This window comes from Mycetomoellerius zeteki, unplaced genomic scaffold (genome assembly GCF_001594055.1).
Source record: "Mycetomoellerius zeteki isolate Tzet28-1 unplaced genomic scaffold, Tzet1.0 scaffold53, whole genome shotgun sequence".
Classification (NCBI taxonomy): Eukaryota; Metazoa; Arthropoda; class Insecta; order Hymenoptera; family Formicidae; genus Mycetomoellerius; species Mycetomoellerius zeteki.
In genome coordinates this window covers 329798-353339 of record NW_017257534.1, presented here as the reverse complement: position 1 = coordinate 353339, position 23542 = coordinate 329798, and the positions used below count along the sequence as shown (strand labels likewise).

Here is a 23542-nt window from a genome sequence, read left to right as displayed (position 1 = left end):
TATTCCGAGGTAGAAAAAAATACGGCTTTTATGAAAATATAAAAAGTAGAGGAGGTAAAGAAATTTTATTTACGCCTGTTACTGCCTGTCGATCTCGAGATCTGTATGTTGATGAAAGTATTCTCAATATTTCACCGATCACTTCCCTGTCATATTTATTATTGGACACACGTTGTTACTATGTCATGTCATTTATTAGATATAATTCCTGCTATTGAAATCATGTCTTAAAATTCATTGTCGAATGAAAATTTCTCAAGGTGATGAACGTACAGAAATTACTACTTGCAATTGATAGTCAATGCCACGTACCGGAAGGTTATTGCGAATATATTAGCATGCGGCGAGGTAATGAGGCGTTAAATACACTGCATTGTCACGGTGATGCATTTGCGCATAAAGTGCGACATCCATCATGGATATGGGAATAATCGTGTTCGCGATTTGCTTGTGCGCGACGTTTTTCAGAGCAGTCTACAATAAAAATACAGGTGAATACAAGTTCGAGGCTACTGTTGCGCAGTACGCGCTTATGCGCGCGTCATAAATTCTCATTCTTTGTAGGATACGTTGCATCAAATTATCGCCGTACAGTTATTGTGTCGAACGATATTATGCCGTCTACGTCAGGATGTATCGTCTTTAAGGCCGCGCTTTAAGTAGATGTGTACGTGATAAAGGCCGGAATAAAACGCAAATAGCACGGAATCACGAGATATCATATACGCGGAAGGGTCGACCGCGTTCACCGATCGCGATAAATCGGTGTCACACGAGGAGGACAGTCACATGGAGAGAGAGAGAACCTTGCTCGCATGCGATCTCGCGACACTTTGTGGCGGAAAATTCCACAAGCATAGAAGTTAGAAAATTTGTTAATACACGCTGTAGGAAGGCGCGGCGACGCGGCGGGATCTCGGCAACAATTTACGTTGCGAAATGATGAACATCGGTGAAATGATATCTCGGGCATTTACGCGTGTATTCGATACGTTGCCAATGGTAACGATTCATAAATTTGATGTGTGATGTGTGTAACTTTAGCCCTTCCTCACGTTACGCCACATAATAATTTCGTAAAAACGCACGTTAACTTTTACGGCAACTTGCCAGTTGCGCTGCTGGATCTTGATCGATCGGCGCTGCTGCGTGTATGATGTACACGTTATCGAGCCGCGGGAAAGAGGTGATCGGATAGACGTTATCAGATCGAATTCCGCGGGAATATATTAATTTAAAGTTGCCGCGGCACGTTGCTCGTTCTCGGCGTTGCGTTGGAACGGCGGGATTAAACGGCGATTGCGATCTGACGTGCGCCTCAAACAGGTGCGAGAGCTTTATTATCCGTCAGTAGAGAGCACGATACCTATTATCCTCTCGCGATACGTCGAGATCATCTTTTTCGACGCTCGCTTCAAACTCGATGGGATACGTTGAAAGCGGGCCCGCTCGAATTTAACAGAGCATCGACGTTGGATGAGTGACAGTCTTCTCGATTAATGTCGAGGGTAAAGTCCCGAGAATGTCTCGAATCATTCGAATGCACATTGTCAGGACGGAATGCAAAGCGTTGTTATCTGAACGAGTCTGAACGGTAAAAGGGAAAAACGAGACACGGACAATTGGTCCAAAATTGTGGTTGACGATGGTCACGTTCGATAACGAAATAGAGAATCGCCGATGACGCGCGGATCAGCTCGAGTTTACGATAAAACGTGTAACGTTATCGGTCCTTGAACACGATAGGTGCGTCCATGAAGTATCTAATTAAGCGCTTCGCGACACATTTCCTCTGTGCATCGCGCATCGCGCATCGCATTCGCCTCGACTCGCACGGCACGCTGCTCGTATCGCACGAATGTATAACAACGCGGCGCGTTAATAGCCGGCTTTACCGGCATCGTATTACGTGCATTACAGCTGGTTTAAATCTTGATGGACATAGCGCGCGTTCATTTTTATAATTACGAAATATAAACTGTCGGGACTGATATGTACACGGAAGGGGGATAATTATAGTTTCTTGCGTCCAACGGAATCCTCGTCTTTTTTTCTTCGCCCCGTTACAGTTGCCGCGTTAAAACTCAATTTGGATAATATATCCTAGAAGAATATTCTTCGATTCAGCCAAGGGATAAAAGGGGCATTTGAAAAAATCGGCAGACTCTCTCTGCGTTTGTTAAAATGAGTATATTTTTCTAACGATAAAAACAAACTTTTTAAAACTCAGCGTTATTCGCATAAATACATTTATAAGAGCTATAAATATTCAAGAAAAACGGGTTATGATTGGTTGAACATTTTAATTATATCGCGAGAGTAGATGATAAATTTAATTAAAACAGATACATATCTCTAGACATATTGTACTCTATTAGATAATTTAGAAATACTAATATTATACGTAATACATATACGTATACATATTTTACAAAACAAATATACTCAGACTCTATTGAGGGATTAAATCTTGTTTGTATACAATATAAAGCCTATGAAATGCTTTTGAAAGGGTTGAACGTGTGTTGGTTAATTAATTGATACTCTTATTACTTTGACTTTTAAAATAATTAAAGGTGACACTGTATCTCACCGTAAAGTAAATGGATCTCACAGTCTTGTATCTCACCAGCCGAGTTGGTAGCTCATTCAAAATTTCCGAAGGCAAGACCAACGAAGGGAGAGAACGTGAGATACGTAGTGGCGTGGTAGGCAGGAAGGAAGGAGATCGCTGTGCGGTCGACGGCCAATTTCTGAATGCAAATAACGGTGGTGTCGAAAGGAGGGGAGGGTCTTGCGGATGAAAACGCGGGGAGGCGGTAGTATGCAAATAGAAAGCTGTTACGGGCGTCTTCTTCGCCTTCGGCCTAACCTACGCCACTTGAATGTGACGCGCGAGTCAACCCCTTTCTCACGGCGTGGAAAGTGTGAATTCAATGTGAAATGCCAGGGTGAAACAAGATGTTGAATTCCACGACAGCGCTTTCCCGCATTCATCATTTTTTTAGCGACTTATTTTGGAACGTCGTTATCTTCCTGCAAAAATTCTTCGCGGAAATGAGCGTGGCCTAAAAGTCTCTCTCATTAATTGAGTCACTCGATCCACAACTTTCTCGGAAATTACGACCTTCTATTCATTATTTTGCACATGAGTGTGGAAGGAAATTTATTTTTGATTGTCGATTGAATCAATCTACGTTTTCATTTGCATTTGTCATTACAAGTAAAGATCGATCAGCTCAAGTGTCGCGGGATCGTGCTTCGTGCAAATGTTAGTCTACGCGAACATCACAAGCACGATATTAAGCCGGCAGCGACAAGCTGGGTCTGATTAATTAGCAATCGTATGCGGGCAAGTTAATCTCGCGCTTTATCTGGAAGACTTTAATAGGTACCTCGCGCCATTCACCAGCTGCCGCTACACGCTGCACGGGACATGACGGGACATGGTTACCCCACTTGTAGCAGTCTTCTATTAATTCAAAAGCCATAGAAACATCCGTACTATCTTGTACTATCAATATACATTATTCTCTTCTTTATTTAATACCTGCCAACATCAAATAATTAACACCGTCGGTTTGTTATTTCATGCGCCGCGGAGAAAATACAGAAACGAAGAAAAAAAATCGGGAAAGCATGCGAAATATCGTGTGTGTTAATTTTAATAACAAATTTTTTTTCTTTCACGTCACAATGATCGTCGTCATATTTTATAACGGTTGTAAATTTACGACACCCGGTACGTAATCGATCGTGCGTCATTACGATCGAGCCGAGTTCTCCGAGTTTCTCACACCTGAGTTGAAGAGGACTAATAAGAAATCCTACAGGGACGGCCGCATGGCGAGATCACGACGTGGAGAGTCTCCGCGCTCACACACGCACACGCACGCACGCGGTTGTGTGGCGCGCACGCATGGAGCGAAGACGAGAGATATAATGATGGCCGTGGCGTGCCCTATAGCGTGTAAACCATAAGAGATAATGTAACAGTGGAAGTTCGGCTGGCGCCACTCGTTATTTATACAGTGTGGTCGGCGAGAATGGGGTTTGTCGAGGGAGAGAGAAGAGGGATTTCTGCTTCTCCGAGCAGGGGGTGAAGGCCGGGAGACGCCCACTAAATTATTATTTGTTCTTGGCAAGTCATAAACGCCCGGAATTATACCGGAGCTACCACGAAGTCTTCTCGACCACAAAACTTTTGCTCGCTGTCCTTCGAAGCAGCAGGAAGTGATGAGAGTCCGTTTAGCACTCGATATATACATAAGTATATATCCTCTTATTTCCTTCCAAGATCTTAATTTCGCGCTGTATAACGTCATGCTATAGTTTTTCCCCTCAAAGTCGTACATGTACCAAACAAAATTTCAGAGTACTGAAATAGATGATCTTTATCTTAAAGAATTATTATATTATAAAATATAAAGATCGTTAATGCAGTTTTAAAAAAATCACAAAAGCTGCGAGATGTGAAATAATTTTTTTGATTTCAAATTCAGAAAACAAAGACGTATGCGACGCTTTTCCATCTCATCTAAATCGCGCCCGTAATAAAAAGGACGAAAGATTCGGAGAAACTTTTGGTGGAGACTCGACTTCGGTATGTTCCGTCGATCCTCCTCTCTCGGATCCGGTTAAAAAAGTTCCTCGCTGCGGGGGTTCCTGTGAGAGGAGATGCGGCTGCAGGATGAAGGGAGAAGCTCTCAAAACCCTGGCGATGCCAGAGAACGGCGACTATCGGTTTCCCTATCGCGCTCGCTCATCTCTTTGGAGCCCTGTACGCGGGGCCCTACGGTAGAAAGGCGTATATAAACTCGGCCTTAACTGCTTTACGACGATCGTTTGTACCGATTTGTTCGACAAGAGTCTCGCGCAGTCGAGAGGAGTGAACAGGGCGGTAAGAAGGAGGAGAAGATGGAGGATAGGAGAGGAAGGTGGCGGAGAGGTGACTCTTTCCTCTCCTTGCTCTTCTTGCAAGGAAGAGCATCTTTTTTTTACTCTCAGTTCACGAATAGATTTGTGTCCTGCCCTTGGTCGTCCCATAAAGTCTCCTCTCCTCGTCTCCTTCTGTTCACCTCGCTGCACTCTTCTCCGATCTTTTCCGGTGTGTGTTTTGCTTCCTCCTGAAGTTGAAATGTGCCGAGAAGAACGGTTTGCGTATCGTTATGAGACGTGTCGATAAATTTGCGGGACGTAACAGCGTAAGCAGATTAAAATAACGACGCTGGAAGTGCACGCGATAATTTTGTAATATATGGCGCGATTGATTCATCGGGAATCGGGATGAAGAGGGGAACGATGTTTGCGACGTGGCTGATTTACGGTGTAGTTCGGGAGGATTTTTTAATTTCCTCGACGCGGTGTCTCTTTTGCGCAGAGTCGTACGGTTTCTTAAACCTATACTTTATATGCTTCTTACCTTGGAAAGCGTGAAAGATACGATGAACCGTGTCCTTGCAACTGGTGCTTCCGGAAGAAAGAGTAGAGAAGGAGGAACAAGTCGTTGATGTGTGATCTTCGACATTATCTTCGATAGGGAATTTTTATTAAAGTCTTGCAGACTTTCATATCGACGAGACATATGTATAATTCGCATAGAAATTGTTGATTGATTCTAATTACGGAAAAGATGCAAGCATAAGTAATGCTACAAAAAGTTTTGACATTCTATACAGGATGTAACTGAAATAACGTCCACTAATCATATAGTGCTATTCCTAATAAAAAACTGATTGTGAGACGAAAAGTCCTCTATCATTTTGCAATTTTCGCAGTATTTTTTTTTAGTTACCCTGAGCAAAGTGTCTAAAATCGATGTATAAGACAGCTTTAAGATATCTTTAAGAGTTCTTTAAGAAAAATCTTCAAAATATTTCACAAAGAACACGGAAAGATATCTCAAAATTGTCTTATACATCGATTTTACCCGTTTATTCGGCATTTAGAAATTAATATCTCGTTAACTATTGCGAAAATTGCAAAATAGTAAAGGACTGTTCGACTCAGTTTTTTATTAGGAATAGTACTGTATGATTAGTGGACGTTATTTCAGTTACACCTTGTATAACAACCGAGCTTGAACATCTACGTAATTATTTTGATGATGATTCAACAGAATGAATTTCAGATCTGTATCTGACTTTTTTAGACACTGCAACAAAATCGTTATTTTTTTTTCGTTCATGCGAACTTTTGTTTCAAACAGGAGACGTCTAGCAGTGTTGAAAGAAAAAAGTTACTCAATCGACTAATAATCTCCTAATAAAATAATAAACTCACGGGGGAGGACTTTTATATGTACCGCGTCTATTATTCGCGTGTCACCCGTTACGTGGGCAGAGATCGACGAGAAGTTGAAGAAGGAGAGAAAGGCGATAAGGAGCGGTATAAGAGATTGGCGGAGAGAGAGAAATAAATGGGCATGCGAAAGGGTCGCGAGAGCAAATCATCGGTGGGCGCGCAGCGCGCTCTTAGCGATAAAATAAATTAACTTAAAGCTACCGGGTTGCGCGGGATTCTTTCGGTGGCGCGTCCCCGTCGTGTGTAATGACGCACCGTAAATAACGATTCCCCCCTTTCGATTTATCGATAAGTGCGTGAACGATGGAGACGGGGAGGGGGAGGGGGAGAATCGGTCCAAGCTCTTTGGCGCGCTGCATGCTGCATAAAAGCGATGCGACGGGTATGCGCGTTACAGTTGCCGGACGACGAGCATTATCCGTCCGCCGCGCCGCGCCGAGCCGCATCGTTACGCCTTACCGGGGAGCTCGTTCTCGCCAGGCTAATAACGAGGCTTCTTTTTCTACGGCCTCCGGCCACGACCCAGAGAAATCGTAACGATTAGTCGCGCAAAGTCGTAACGTTCCATCGGCACGTTGTTTGAATTTCTCAGCCAGCGCCGCGAAAGAAACCGCGCACGTGAAGGGCTCGAGGCCTTTCTTAATTGCAGCGTAAAAGAGATAAAGAAAATCCCATTCGAGCTTCGGAAATTTATAAATCAGTAAAAGTTGCATTTGTACAATCACGATAAGTTACATAAATAAAGTATAGCTTTTGTTTTCTTGGATACGTATAAAAATATTGACGCGTTTTTTAAAATATATTTAGATCATTTAATAGTCATTCTCGCGTTTGTTTATTCATCTTTATCCTTCTGCTTTCTTCCTTAATAGTGCGTTCGCACTTATGGAAAAATGTCGGAAGCGCGAAACCAGTGTGCGTGAATCAACTGTAGTAAATAAGGTGTGCGATTCATTCATTCATTCATTCATTCTCTCTCTCTCTTTCTCGTACATTCATTCTATTACATAGAACGATGATACACCTATCACGCATTCGTCCGTGTCGTAAATTCGCGATAGGTTTCATCGAACCGACGGCGGATGCAGTATCTCTATCGAGATATCGGCGCGACTCTCACACAGTGAAGAGACAGCAACGGCAATAGCAACAGCACATGCACCTGTCTGCTTGCGTCGTCCCTTTTCTCTCCGATTTTTGTTGTCATTACTCATCAACAATATCATAAGAGATTTCGTGAGGAGCGGCTCCCCCCTCTCTCTCTCTCTCTCTCTTCTTATTTATGTCCGCTCAACAAGACTCTCAGATTTACATAACTACGATACTTGTACGAATGAGATTGTTTCATAGGAACCACTTTTGCTCAAGAATTTTATGTGAAAGAAGTTTCTTTATTCTTCTTTTTTTTTCCATTATATAAGTTATAAGAAAGAATGGATGACCGAGAGAGAATAGATGATATAGAGAGAGAAAAAGGAAGAATTATAGATGATTAAATATTATTAACCTTTGAGTAGGTAGGTGAAGTTTGAAACGCAAGTAGGTAGGTGGGATACCCCCTCCCCACACACACACACACACACACACACACACGCACACAAAGTTTTTATTTTTATAATTGTATTTTTTACTCGAATATTATATTTTAATTAAATTTACATTAGTTATACTCTAATGAGATAGAGAAATGTAAAAATAATGGAGTTTAACACTTCTGGACAACACTTTTTAATTTTTTTTCCAGAACGGTGTTTTTATAAGTCACGGATTTTTCCGTTTTATATCATTAACCATTATTATTAAAAAAACACAACTCAGACCAAAAAAAATACAATTATTCTGATACTATTATAAATAGTACCATAAAACATAAATCGTACAAAATTGTCATTACAACGTAATAAAAATATCAAGTTGAAGAATACCGAATTGATAGAATAAGTAGCGAAATAAAAGATACAGTAATTGTTAATTTTTTTACAAGAAATGGATATTTTAATGATAAAAATATGTAAAACAGTTAATGTTTGAATTAAAAAAACATAAACTTAAATTTTGTTTTATAGAATTGAAATAAAGCAACAAAAATAAAAGAAAAATAAGATTATTTTTATAAAAAGGAAACACAAGTGGGTAGGTGAGGTGTTCACAGCACTCCCAGCATGTTTGATGCTCTATTATTGTTTACTGTTTCAATATCGATGAGCCACTACTACTTTAATCTGTCAAGTAATCATTAATAGGAAGATACTAAATCGATGAGCTCTGTTGTTAAAATAGGAAAAGTAGGAAATATTTAAAAAAAACTATGCCTTGGATGCTCAGATATCCTACTACATACTTACTCGAAGGTTAATACCAACAACTGAAAATTTGGGGTTTCTTTTTTTAATAACCTTAATGTATGTGAGAGAAAATTAATCTTTGTGAAACACTCTGTCTCCCTTTCTTACTTTTGCCGAACATTTGTGATCAATTATTCAACGAGGAGTTATTTCACGTTTCGCTGTATTAACAATCGGCGATCATCGCGACTATAGAAAATCGACGCAGCGAAGGATTTGTCGAGCAAAGCAGTGTATGCATGTGTGCGATATACGTATATTCAATCGGTGTGCAACCGTTTCTCCGACGTTTCTCCATCTCTTGTTAACGAGGCAGAAGCCATAGGGTCGGCACGAAACATCGAAAGAACGCCCGAGGCTGCCGCGCGTTTAGATCGGGCCCTGGTGATAGAGCCGTAACGCCGAAAATTAGCGCCGTTCGAGAAACAAATACGTGAGAAGGGAGAGAAGGATAGCGAAGGTTTCAGTGGGACGACGAGGAAAGCTCACGCAATGTCACCGCGTGAGAGAAGAGGAGAGACGCGCGCATATGTGTGTATGCCGTGTCGACGATGAGAGGATGCATGTGCACGCTACGCTCGTCGCGTCGCATCGCGTCGTCTCGTCGTTGTCTTGCTCTTGCACATCACCGCGGGCTCCTGAGGTTTCGTGGAAGCGATCTCTCTTCCACCTGCCGTACACCACGAAAAGCGCAGTACCGGGGATGGATGTATACTGGGTGTTCCGGAAGTGCACCTCTGTGGTTAAACCCGAAACTGGCAAACCACTTCCGCGTGCGCGATGCAAAATGCGGCAAGAGAACGAGACAGCGAGAGAGAGAGAGACGGAAAAAGTAAGACTGAAATATCTAAAAATTTAGCTGGATACAGGTCTGAAAATAATTTTGTTGGATCAAAATATTTATGTTAAACGCTTAAATATTGATTACAATACTACAAAAGGTTTTAACATTCTAACAATCATTGCAGTTTAAGCGTCCTATATAATTATTTTAATGGTCTAAACAAAATTATTTTCAGATTTGTATCTAAATTTTTAGATAAGTATTTCAACAAAACCGTTCTTTTTGTGTATAGATAAATCGTTTATCAAGATTTTAGAGCAAGAGCGCTCTAAGAACATATAAAGAAAAAGAGAATAAAAACAATGAATACAAACATAATACAAAAATAATATATAAAAAAAAATAAAGGGATTATAAGAAGCAATAATTATAATAATTACAAAGAGCATGTGAAAATGATATACTTAAAGAAAAGAGAGAGAGAGAGAGAGAGAGAGAAAAGAATTAGGGGAGAGAGAAAGAGAAGTTTCGGTAACATATACTCGTATATATAAGTTGAAATGATCGAAATGAAGAAACAAAATGATGAAAATACATGTCACGTATTTCTGCACATATAATTAATATATCTATATGCATAATTAATATTTATATAACGTGCAATTAATTAAACGTATTTGCATATGCTAATTTTAGTTAAATTATGTGAGACACATAGATTTAAAGTAACAATTAATCTGACAGGATTATACACCGTTATAAAAAGAATGAGTCTATCCGATTGATCGTTAATTGCGATCATCGTGATCATCACGATCATTGTGTGCGGAGAGAATAAGGCATAAATTATATATCGATTAAAAAGATTAGCATCTCGCACAACTTATTAGTGATGATATCCGTGATATAGGTTCGCGCACTGTGGATCGATCGAGAGTCTCGAAAATGAAAGTATACCATATGCCGTATAGGAATAAACCGACGCGGTGCACTTGAGAAGGAGAGAGAAAGAGAGGAAGATTGCTATGTGTAAAGCCCTTTGAACATTGTAGCGGGACGAAGAATTACAAACGACGAAGGAACGCCGGATGATCGAATGTCGGACGGAGCAGGTGCCTCGACAAAGTTACCCGTTTTACGTCGCACTTTATTTTGTATTCTATTCCATTTCATTGCGCGATACCTCCGCAAATCAATCATAATCTAATATCGCCACGGTCGTCGTTATCGTTTTCCCTAATGTAATTGTGTCGTCGTACACTCTACATATTTAATAGCAATAATCGCAGAACATAAGCGTAGCGCCGTATATAAATGAGTAAACGAACACCGTTGGCTTCTCATTTCACGCCATCTTAATATTTTAACATGGACTTCGATATCGAGATTATTACATCGTATTTTAATTTGTTCCGATAAAACTTGAGAACAATAGGATTACGTATAATTTATATTGCTCTCTGGGAAATTTACATAAATTTCATAGCGGAAGATTACATGATTTTTATTATCACCGCAGGTCTGCTCGATCTCGAAATAGAAATGGTAGAAAAGAATACCATCATCGGCCGAATCCTTTTAATTTTCTTGGATACGATTTATCGTTCGCGCGATCACTTTCTTTACGATGTAATTTTTAGTATTATTACCGGCATAGACATTGACGCGACGTCGACAATAGTCGGACGCGGCTCGATCTGGCACCTAATTTCTCGTTCTTCCCGACAGCAACATAAAACTGATAATGAGGATACGGATCGTACCCAATAAATACTTCTGATGACTTGGTCGCTGCCATAAGGCTTCGGTCTTCAGACTTCGAAAGCCTCTCCCGTAATCTACTGGGAGGAGGCTTGCCATTAAACTCAAACGGCGCCTTCTCGGCTTCCTAAGGAATGTCATGCCTTTTTTTTTCTGAAGAAAACTATCTCTCCGGTTGAGCATTTAAAATAAACAATACTATGAAAAAATCTTCAATTGATTTTGACATTAATTTTTTGTTGTTCCAGTTACAGTTCCAGTTATAGTTCTAAGTTATAGTTTTACATTTAAAACAATGACACAAGTTTGGGTTTTACAGGATGCGGATCGGATTAAATGTAATCGAATTGAATATATCTCGTTGACAATGAGAATAGTTTGGTCTTTATTACAATATGACTGATACACGCACCGCGTTCGCACGCGACAAGAGATGGCAGTGATCTGTGTCTCGTCGTTGTCTCGCAAGTAATCTCGTGACCCGTCTTCGAAGTCGAAAATCTGTTTATTTCCAGATTGTTCCAGACGAATTCGTTTGCTTCGCTTTGAAATCGATACGATTTTCCCTTTTCTTTCCTTATACCGCATATGATATTCGTGTCAAAATAAAAAAAATGTATGATTATTCGCGGCGTGGCCTCCAGCTGTATCGAGGCCTAGTCAAAAATATGTTACGATGCACCATCGCTGCTACTTTTATAATTATATATCATTTTAATGTTTCGGTGGTCATTATATCATAATTTCGCTCGTTCGCTAACTGACTCGCGTGTTTACCTTTTTTTCCTACATCGAACAGCTAAGCGGTCTTCAGACTAAACGATGTACACGATACTTTTCTCGCGAATTTCGAATGCACATTTCTCCGAATTATACTTGTCGTGCTTTTACAGTATTGCAACTGAGGCAGTGACGATGCATTCGCCACACAAATATATAATACACGGATATCGTGTCAATAAATTTTATTTTACTTTCGTATTTAATACATAAATATATAAAACTGTTTAAAAAAAGGGTTAGAGATAGAAAGAGCTATAAAAAGATCATATGAAGAAACACACGCTTATACTTTAGGTTGCTTTGACCTATTTACAACACGTAACGAGCGATGGTCTCGATCGACAGTGTGTGTCCCCAAATTTGGATCAGGGAAATATGGTAGTCGTATGTCACTCGGGACAAACGGACAGCTGCTTTCGATCGGTGGCAAATGTCTTATCGGACCGTTTCATGTGACGATACGTCGTCGTTAAGTGTGGAGGCTAAGAAAAGAAGGAGCTGCGGTGAAAACGAAATCTCTCAAAGACGCGTTTATCAGACGATTTACAGCTTTCAGCAATTTCTTGCGGTGACAACGACCGGTTCGTAATTTGTTTACCCGTATTGTCACTCATTAGCAGATATATCAGCTAAGAGTTATGTACAACGGAAAAGAAGGTCGCGTTACGTCGCGAGAAATCGACATCGCGCCGCTTCTATGATACATAAGACAACCGGATGAATCTTAATCATGCGTGTGATTTCAGAGTGATAACATATAAGTGCGCCCGTTGATTTTTTAAAGACTCTCGTTTGTAATCTTCAAATAATGTAGCGCCGTACGCGTCCTAGTATTTTGGATATCTGCGTCCAGATTCTGTGTCATATATTTTTTATCGCTTTTATGTATTTTCGCAGCAATTAAATTCAGCTGTGAATATATGTATATATCCGTATATATTAGAAGATGGTTGTTTACACACGTCTCGGACTGATTTTTTAATCAATTTAAAATACAGATCAGTATAACGCATCGTATCATTGATTAATTTGATAATCTGATGTGAATTAATTAAAAATAATGACGCTCACGCAAAACGTTTAGGAAATTTGTAGCGTGTCTGTCTGCATTTTTGTTTTTTTAATTGCTCTTAAGTTAAATACCGTCGGATTGTAAGTTGTCCGTCTTTGAATTATATAAGACGCAAGCACATAACTCCTATTATTATTTTGTTCGTCCTACTATTGATTTAGTGCCGTTGTAAAGACGGGCCGGACGTGATATAACGAAATAACGTATTTCGCGAGGCGAAAATAAAATATCTTGGCGTTATACAATCGAGCGATCACATGGTCGTCGAATAGATATTAGCGTTCCGTAGCATTTGCTTAGCGATGCAACGCCGACAACACTTACGTTCATCGCAGGATTCTCGTGTCTCCTCCCGCGGGATATTTTGGCTCACATAGCGCGGATAATCCGGCTTAATGTCCTCCTTGACGTGAATGAGAACGGCGCTCGTTTATCCTCGAGCGAATGCGCCGAGATCTTGTCCTGTCCTCGCTCGCGCCGAAATTCGACGGAGAATGTCTCAACGGACATACAGTAGGCAGATGCTACCAGAAATCCCCGTGATACCTTTGATGTCGCGAGACGAACGGTCCTTCTTGGTAATCGTCTTCGATCGATATTCGGTAGTTGTTATTCGCGAGATCTTTTTTTCTAACAGTTGATTAATTTCATTTTTGTCTCTGTGTATTTATGATAAATTTGAAAAACTTATCAAATAATTTTTCTCCATTACTTGACGCTTTTATTTTATTGTTTAAAGACTTTTACAGTCAATATTTACTTTTTATTCGTTTACTTATTGAAAAAGTAATTTATTATACAGTAATTTATTATACATCGACCACACACAGCACATCCTTGCCTTTAAATTGAAGCAAAGAATCGAGAGAGTTAGAAATCTTTGTTTGCTGTTATTAATGACTGACTGTTTATTGCTGAGCTTATAGAGCTTAAACGTATGGAGACTCCTTATTTTGTATACTGTTGTCTTTAAATATATACATCGTAATGCCTCGAGGTCTGTTAATATATTTTTTAAACTTGATGAACTCTTAGCAGCTAATCATGGTAATGAAATTGTTTATTGCAAAAAATTCAACATTGTGAAGTGTGCCAACAAGTTTGAAAGCATAATAGCGGTTCTTAAATATCTTTATAAAATTCTATAATTTCGGTGCGATGGAACTTGGAATCATATTTCAAAGGAAATAATAGTATGTTGAACACTTTTGTAATAGACATAAGTATTTTATTGGTAATATATTATGTGCTAGATATAAATAGGTATATTGTAATATAATGATATAAACGTGTAACGTTTTAATCTTACTTCTACAATCATTATGATGTTGAATTGTATTAACTTTTACTAAGAAAATTTTGGAATCATGATAACGATGCGAGTATGATATATCTTATACATTTAAACGTGTAGTATATAGTATATAGTGTTATTTTTATATGGAAAATACACATATATGAAAGCATGCTTATTACACACTTGGATTTGAAGTGTACATATAATGATACTAATTAATCAAAGTGCATGTATTTTTAAGTATTATATATTATTTTTTAGATTTTTCGAAGAAGCATTTACGGTACAAAAAAGTATACAGCATTATATACTACATTTATTATTTTTTATACATGATTGGTGCGCGCAGGACGATAGATATATAGGCACAACTCCGATGTAATCCCTCGTATGGAATCTCGATGCGTGGCTCTTCTCAAGAAAAACATGTCGCACGTAATTTTCATTGTAGAACCGGCGAGTTACATGACCGGCTAGATTCTGTTGAAAAACGTGAATCCGAGCGACGATTTTCCAGATTTTCTTTTTCTTTCGAGTCTCCTCTTCGTCGGGTGAATGTAATTCCTCCATGCGCACCTCGGCCGAACACATCTTGACGGTCCGTCGTCGGTTTCTAAGCCCGGGGAACGGGGTCCGGTTTTTACTCCAGGGAACGTGCGCCTCGAAAGCCAACGGCGCGTCCGCTGTCTGACAGCGGCCAGGATTGACTCATGCACGTTTCTATTCCGACCTTTCAGGATTTACCAGATGTCGCCGACGTGACTCGCGGCCGCGTGACGTTCCTCGTGCGAGTGCACGCGTTTCATCCCTTTCGAGCTCGTTTTAGGAGCGAGGACCTCCGAGCCGGAACTATTTCTCGCGAGAGACGAGCTTTTCGCGAATTCTAGAATAAATGTGTCCTAAATTAAGATTTAATGTTTTTATATGTCGGAAATACATTGCACATTATTTTTGCATTTTGTAGAAATAATGATAAATTATTTTCGGATCACGTGCGCAGATATTATGTTTTTGTCAATTATATTATGATATAAGAAAATAGGTGTATAACATTGTGCGTAATAGTGGAAACATACTGGAACAGCCAATCAAATTTGGATCAAAATGCACTCTCTTATTGCGCATCCACGGGAATGTTATATTTATTTTATTACACAAATTATACTAGGATAACACATAAATGCGATATGAGTCTAACGTACGATAATAAGATAAAGCGCGATGGCTGCAAATTGCATGATATCTAATCTAACAATAAGTTAGCTCGTTTAATCGAGCAACCGATCTAATCGAAGTGTACGTGTTGATCGGGGGTCTAGGCAGATGTTTCCTCAGATGAAGTTTCGAGTTTCCGGTCTGGATGCCAAGGCCAAGTACATCCTTCTACTGGACATTGTTGCCGCCGATGACTACAGATACAAGTTCCACAACAGGTAGAGGGTTTGTGTGGGGTAGGGAAAACAAAGGTGGACTCATAAAAATGTAAATGTCGCGGATAACTCGTGTTAACGATCTTGAGTATTTTCTAAACCACGATTTCTTAACATGTACGACAACGGTCTTGATATCTGTATCTTTTTTTATCTTTTTTACTTTTAATACTCAAAAATCTTCTTAAACACAGATAGATTTGTAAAACAGAATTAATGTCTTTCTACTTGTCGAGATCGTTAAAATTGGTTATCCGATTAACATCGCCGTATCCGAAGACGTTGATTTTAAGCACGGCTCTCCGTTTTCGAGGAGAACATTAATGAAAACTTAGCAGTGAACGGCAAAACTAATGTACGGTGTGTCTTTTTGCGATTGCAAAATTGTTCGCAGACGCATGTTTCCCGCGTATAAAGTGAGGGTGTTCGGATTAGACAAGCAGGCTAGCTACATACTTCTAATGGACATCGTGGCATCGGACGAATGCCGATATAAATTTCACAACAGGTGATACTTTGATCTTATGAGATCGTAGCGATTCTGGATCATTCTTTTTAATTACAAATTAAAACTCTTACATACGTTAATACCTGGAAAACTTTTTGGAAGATACATTTAATTAAACATTTCTTTGGCATAAAAAGTACTCTAGATAATTTTCGGAATTATATTTTGAAATAAATGATCCTGGATTGGTCCCAATCGCGAATTATACTATCTGTACCAGGAAACTCTCCTGAAATATAAGTGTGGAGCGTGCGCTGCGAACAATTCCTCATACTCGTCGAAGATAATTTAATTATTTGTAATCCTGTGCAACCTTTTCTCGCGATCTTAAATATGATTAATCCAATCCACCGTGCGTAACAAATCCGCGTTGAATTTCTGCATTTTTTGTGCGAAAAATCGGTTATAGATAATACATTGAAAATTTGTTTTTAAATGTTTAATTAGTAAATACCTTTTTTTTTTGTATTCTTATGAACGAAGCAATATTTATAAAAAAAAAAAAATAATGAATGTTTGATTCTCTCGCAGAAGTGCTACATAAGGGACGGTCCCATGGGAAATTATTTCGACTTGTATGGGAATCGCAAGCCTTCACATTAGTTAACCGAGATGCTTCGTAAATTTCGTTTCTCTGTATTTCTCAAAAATTTCCGTGTATATACATTCTAAATAAATATTATAGTTCTCTAAACATTTTGTTAAACAATCACGCATTAATAATCATTATCATATTTATCGCGACTTGTGATTTAAAAATGACTCGCGTATTTGCTCGTTTTCATTTAAAGTTTCTCTCGAATTTGGCCCAGCGCAAATATTTGCTTAGCTACAAAAGTGAACAACCGTGTATTTCTTTCACGTACTTTCGCGCACTTTTCAACGACGGCACGGCACCGGAAATTTTTTTGCAACAGACATCGACTCATTCCGACAGAGGGATTTGATTAGCGCTCTCCATCTTGAGAAAACTCTTACGAAGCATTTCGGTTACCGATGTTCGGACGATCGAAACGCAGATCACAATGAACGATTACATCACGTCGGCGACCGCAGCCACTTTGGGACTCGTCGGACGAGTTCTTCCTTCGATCCTTTGCGTTCGAGTTTGACCCACCTGCGACGACGAGAAAGAATACGAACGGTGGACACGCCTCCCTTAAAAGACAACAATCGTGTCTGGTTGATGCTCGCGGCGAGTCGGAGCTACTCGAGCCAAGGAAGAACACTAAACAATTCAAACCTTCTTTCGGCTCGTAATAGTAGATCATCGGTTTCGTCGTCTGAGTTGAGAGATGCTTAAGCGAGTTATCACTGCCCTGCGAGGAAATTGTTGGAATCTGCTCGATTATCGGAAACACGATTAGCACGGTTCTAAATTATAGTCGAGTCTAGCTAGATATGTCGAATAAAAAATGAACCAATGAATTATAATCTAGTTTAGATAATTCATTCCGGCATGGTGGACGTAAATTAAAAATATTCCCCGTAGACTCTGTTTCGTTTCGTTTCGAGACATAAGAGCTGAATCAACTACGAGACAAAAATTGATGTTGAAATAAATTATAATCTATCCCCCTTATTGGACATTTTTTATGGTCTGCATTTCGATCCGAGCGATTTATCCTAAATAACGATGAAAAGCATTTCTCGATATCTTCATCGTTGTTGAGGCATGTTACGTGGTGAATTGCTTCCGATAACTTTCTAATACATTCTTATGCGTGTTACGAGCAGTAGGTGGATGGTAGCGGGTAAGGCGGACCCGGAAATGCCGAAGAGGATGTATATACATCCGGACTCGCCCAGCAGCGGCGAACAGTGGATGCAGAAGGTCGTGAGCTTCCACAAACTCAAGCTCACCAACAACATCAGCGACAAGCACGGCTTTGTAAGTACTGTACGTAACGCCAACCAAACAATTACTTACTTACTAGTTACTCTTAAGCTTACTCCTTTAGTTTGCAATTAATCGCTAACTTGAACCTGCCTGAAACGTGTGTAACAGGCCGATTCAAAATTGCGAAACGGCCGTAATTGATGTATACCTATGCATGTGATACTTTTCGCGATAAATTTTTCACAACGATGACGATCGATGGAACATAAATATCATTCGATCTATTTAGTTCTATACCAAATCTGGAAAAAAGTATCTATCGAGATGTGACATTTTTATATCACGATAAAGAGAGCTGATGTTTCGCTTAATTAATAATCCAATTTTAAGGTATACCGGCTTTTGTGTTCGTATATAATAATCCTCGCGTTAATCGCATATACACGAATGAAGAGGCCGAAATTCGCGAAATCGATCGAAAAACCGGAAACAGAGCAGTCGCGTTCCTTCACAACGACCCTGACGGACCCCGTCAAGCGCGCGCGATCGGATTTCTGCGCGGATACCTAACCGCAGTGTAATCCTGGGATTAAGTTATCGCGATGGATTTCGCCGTCAAGTAGTTTCGCTCTTTCCCCCGCGCTTCTCGTCCGCTTCGCGCTCCTCTTATTCGTCTTCTTTCTCTCTATTAGCCTCGGCCGCCTGTCCCCTTAGTTCCTCCCCTCCGTTCTCGTCTTTTCTTTCTTTTCGACACGAGGTGCGCGGAAGCCAGCATTAACTAAAGACGAAGCCTGTCCCCTTTCTGCGGTTATGGTGGTTCTGTCTCTTTTCCTATATACCTCGTCCTTTTTTTTGCGAATCCTTTTTGCGGCAGCCCGTCGGCGTCCTTTGAAGGATCTTGCATCGCTGGCTCGTGAAATCTAGTCCTCCTTACCCAGAGCCCACCCGATGTCAATGGCTGGCTGTCGTGCAGTGCGTGGCAGATCGACCTTTGTTAAAACCACTCCTCTGCCTCCTCTTCTTCTTCTCCCCTCCCCTCCTCTTCCTTCTAATCTTTTTTTTCTTTCGACGTCTCTCTTTCTCTTTCATGCGTAAACACTCGCATAAACACGTCTTCGCGCGAAGAGAGAAAAGCGAATGAGTACTTATAAGAGAGTGAGATGAATACGAGGATGTATGAATGAAGGAGAGAGAGAGAGAGAGAGAGAGAGAGAGAGAGAGAGAGAGAGAGAGAGAGAGAGAGAGAAGAGGAGCTAGATAGGAAGAGTGAAAAAGAGAGGCAAGGACAAACGAACAGATTGTCGTCGAAAGGTAATGTGGCCACGACATTATGCATGGTTCACCTACAACGTATGATGGGGCAGCGGGCGTACGTCTTCCGTCCTTACGGGCTCTCTCTCTTTCTTTTTTCTCTGTACCTCGGTAGAGAGACAGGATCCAGTTTGTGCACGAGCCCAGAAAATACCTCTCGAAAATATCTCCCTTTCTGGCCGCGGCTAATAGATGACAGCCCTTTTCACCTGGTCCAACCCTTTCCAGATTTACGAATGATTTGGTTCGGAAGAGTCTTTTGAAGGATTATATATTTTTTCACGCTATATCTCAAAAGCGATGTCTATAAAAGCGATGAATACAAACTTGTTCAGAAAAGTGAGGATAGTTGCTTATCAGCATAATGAAAAGTGCGTGATTTGTTTTTCTTTCGTATATGAAATTGGGAAAAATAAACCTAAATGTTACGTTGACGTAACACATAGCTTCGTATGAATAACATGTATATCGGTGGGTCCCGGTTTTTTATCCTATGTAGTGATGCATTCGAACAAGGCGAGACGAGAAAATGCCGATATCGAGATTTATTCTCGTTAAGAACAAATAATTGAAAACATTTTTTCGTCTCGACGAGCTGAGATTCTCGCTTCTCGAGATTCTCGAATTTTATGTCGAAATATTCGAGATTTTCAACTATCTCGTATCGTCTGTTCTTCGATTGACAGATTAATTGAGATTGGCGATACACAAAAAATTACATATAATTGAGATGATGAAGCGAGTAAATAACCAGAGCAAAACGAACAATAAAAAGCAGTGACCAAACTATCCTCTAAGTAAGAAATTTTTATGTAATAAATTACTATGTTTTTTGAATTTTTGTAAGTTTTAGCGAATTCATTTCGATACACTAGTGCGCACTAATAGCGTTTTTATTAATAGAACTGATGCGCACTCAGTGCATTTTGAAGTCGTTGTACACAAATCAGATGTAAAGATGTACGTTTAATAAAAATATAAAAACGAGTTAAATCGCAAAATCTTCAATATATTTTATTGTGCTATTTTATTGTGCCGTTTCTCGAAGTTTAGTCTCGATATCGATACGAGATCGAGACGTGAAAAAACAAATGATGGTCAGTGATCTCGTAAAATTTGTCGGTAAACGACACGAGAACAGTCGAGACGAGATACGAGATGTCTCGTATCGAAATGCATCACTAATCCTATGTATGCGTTTATTTTTTGAAGATTTACTAAAGAAAACAAAAGAGAAAATTGATTAGGAAAATCACTTTGGTCTGATTAATATTTTCCAGGATGTTGCTGTAGAAAGAATTTACACTAAAAGTTTGCATTTTAAATATTATCTTTTCAAAATAGTGCTACACTGACTAAAAAGGCTTCTTTCTCAAAGCTGTTTGAACAAATCACATAATCACAATTTCACTCTCTAATGTGTATAATCGTGTGTGTATAATATGACAGAAATGACATTGAAAAAAAATGTAGGCGCAAATTGAATGTAAGCAAAAATTATTACTGGTTTCCAAATCCAATATACTTTATAAAAAAATAATATATCTTTTCATCTAAATAATTATCTTGTATAGCAATGTGTCAACAGTATTAAAATCGCTTTAAAAAGTTTTACCTTATACAGTACACATTAAAACGTATGTCGCATTCCCAGATCCAGAATTCGCTGTTATCTACTTTTTCTACGTATACAAGTCTATCAAGATAATAAAAAGTAGAAGCATTAGATTAACAATTAAAGAATCATTACGAAACTTGACTTAGGGTTTGACTTGAATTTTTGTAGCGATTTAATCGTTTGTCTATTTAGGGAAGGCGGTTGAAGGCTTTTGAAGGAAAAGTGAGAAGAAGCGAAAAATTAGCACAAATATCCTTTTGACTCTAATCCTAGTGTTACGCGAAGGGAGGAAGGGATGACGATGCACCGGGCCTTTTGTCGGGAAATCCTAACGTGGCAAACAAAAACGAGACACTACGGCCGAGTCCTTCCGAGATGTCTTCGAGAGCAAGCCTAAGGGAGAACCTAGGCCCGCGAGTAAATATCGGTGAAAGGCTGTCGAGGACCGCAAACAGGAAACTGACGGTGCGTTACCAGAACGGTTGGTGGCATCCTGGCGACGACAGCGGTTGAAAAGACCTCGTTACTCCCGTTTTAAAGCGACACCGCGTGCGCTTCTTCAGGTGCTAGTAAGCATTAGGCGTGGGAATATTTGACAGGATGAAAGTCGTAGGGGCGGAACTGTTTTTTAAATAAAAGCAGAAATATATTAAAATATACACTGTTAAATCTGTATTAAAATATACACTGTTAAATTTGGTATAAAAGAAATGATTGAGTAGGAGCAATGGCGACTCACGTTAAGTTAAATTTGACACTATACACTGTTAAATTTATAGTGTCAAATATAACCTACCGTGAGTCGCCACTGCTCCTACTAAATATATCGTTATTTTTTATCAAAATGATAGTTAAATTTGACACTATACCATGTCAATTTGACACTATACAATATCAAATTAATACTATAGTGTCAAATATAACCATTGTTTTAGTATAAAATAACGACATGATTGAGTAGGAGCAGTGGCGACTCACGGTAGGTTAAATTTGACACTATAGATTTAACAGTGTAGATTTAACAGTGTATGTCGTTCCATGATACACCCTACGTTCCATAAATAAATGCAATAATACGCGTATAAGAAATGTCATAAAAAAATAATTAGCTTTTGAATCGACAGAAAAGCAAAATATATAAGATTCATACAAATTATTAGGCATAAAATTTCATGATTGAAAATGTCAATATTTATTTATTCCATGTTATTTTAATCGCTATTTATTTAAAAATAGATTTTGTTTATGTAAAATGAGTACGATGTGAGATTTTTACTTTGGCAATGATATATACAGGTTCACGGATATCGCCACTCTTTATTAATTGTCGGCGATCGTCTCTTTCTTTTTCGGTTGAGAAGCATTATCATCATTACGACTTCCCGCTAATGAAGTAGTTCGATTTGGCGAGCGAATCGCCTTGCCGCGGGACACCCGAAATACTGGAAATACTGGAATCACAAGCGACCAATTCCTTCACGTTAGAGATTGTCTTTTAGACGCATTCTCTCGCTTCGATTGCAGCTTCTCGGTACGACGACACTTTCAGTCGGTACCTATCGCCCTTACTCCAAGTACTTTAACGATTTCATTACTTTGACATTATTCTCTAATCTATTAATCATATTTTTTCAAAGCCACCGTTGTCGTTTGCATACAAGTCTGTCAGGATGATATTTGTGAAGCGTTCGTGCAGAAACACTTACACGTTAAAATATTACGTCTTAAAATTTGATGTTTTTATCGAACAACATATCGAAAAGCGGACATGTTCCGTGTATTTACATAATTCTTCTGGTATCTAATGTAACGAATGCTGAACTCCCAGCTATAAAATGAATCTTGTTCTATTCAAATATTAGTATGGTGTTCGCAATAATCTTTTATTTCGTTTTTCTTCCGCATCTAAATACACTCGTCCATCGTGACCCACATCCAACGAATGACATTCTGATGAATAGTCCGGCGAAGTAGGTACAGCCGAGAAACTATTTCATAGGCGCGAAATTTCAGTATCGTTCGATACGTGCTCGACATATCGCTCGGAATTCCGTTCGAAATCAATTTTCAATTTTCGCCCGGTCGTAGCGCGTTGCACAGCGGGCGCATCCATATCCGCGTACGCGCGCGGACAAAAAAAAACATCGAGAAAACGGGGGTGAATTCCTTTTTCAATTTTCCGAAAAAAATTAAAATGGGGAACAATCGGTCTGTCGAACGGAGAACGACCGAAACTCGATCAAATGTGCCTCGCAGCTTTAATTATCCAGCGCCCAGCGGCGGAGCTTACAGAAGCACGGTCGAACGGCGCTCGTGATTTGTTTAGTAATGGATACGTGCCTGTAGTAGTGTTCGTTAGTTGACATTCAGCGATAGACCGATATGGGACGCGGCTTATCCGAGAGATAGCATTTCCCATCTGCCTCGCGCCGCGCCGCCTCGCCTCGCCACGCCACGCCACGCCACGCCACGCCACGCCTCGCTTCGTCT

The 23542-nt window shown here is 39.6% G+C and overlaps 1 protein-coding gene across 1 annotated transcript in view; it reads left to right on the top strand.

Moving 5' to 3' along the window:
• The window catches only part of bi (T-box transcription factor bifid), a 93891-nt gene that overhangs the window by 21412 nt on the left and 48937 nt on the right, over positions 1–23542 (top strand). The window contains 2 exon segments of the mRNA XM_018456024.1: positions 15665–15778; positions 18021–18183. Coding sequence (XP_018311526.1) covers positions 15665–15778; positions 18021–18183 — 277 coding nt within the window.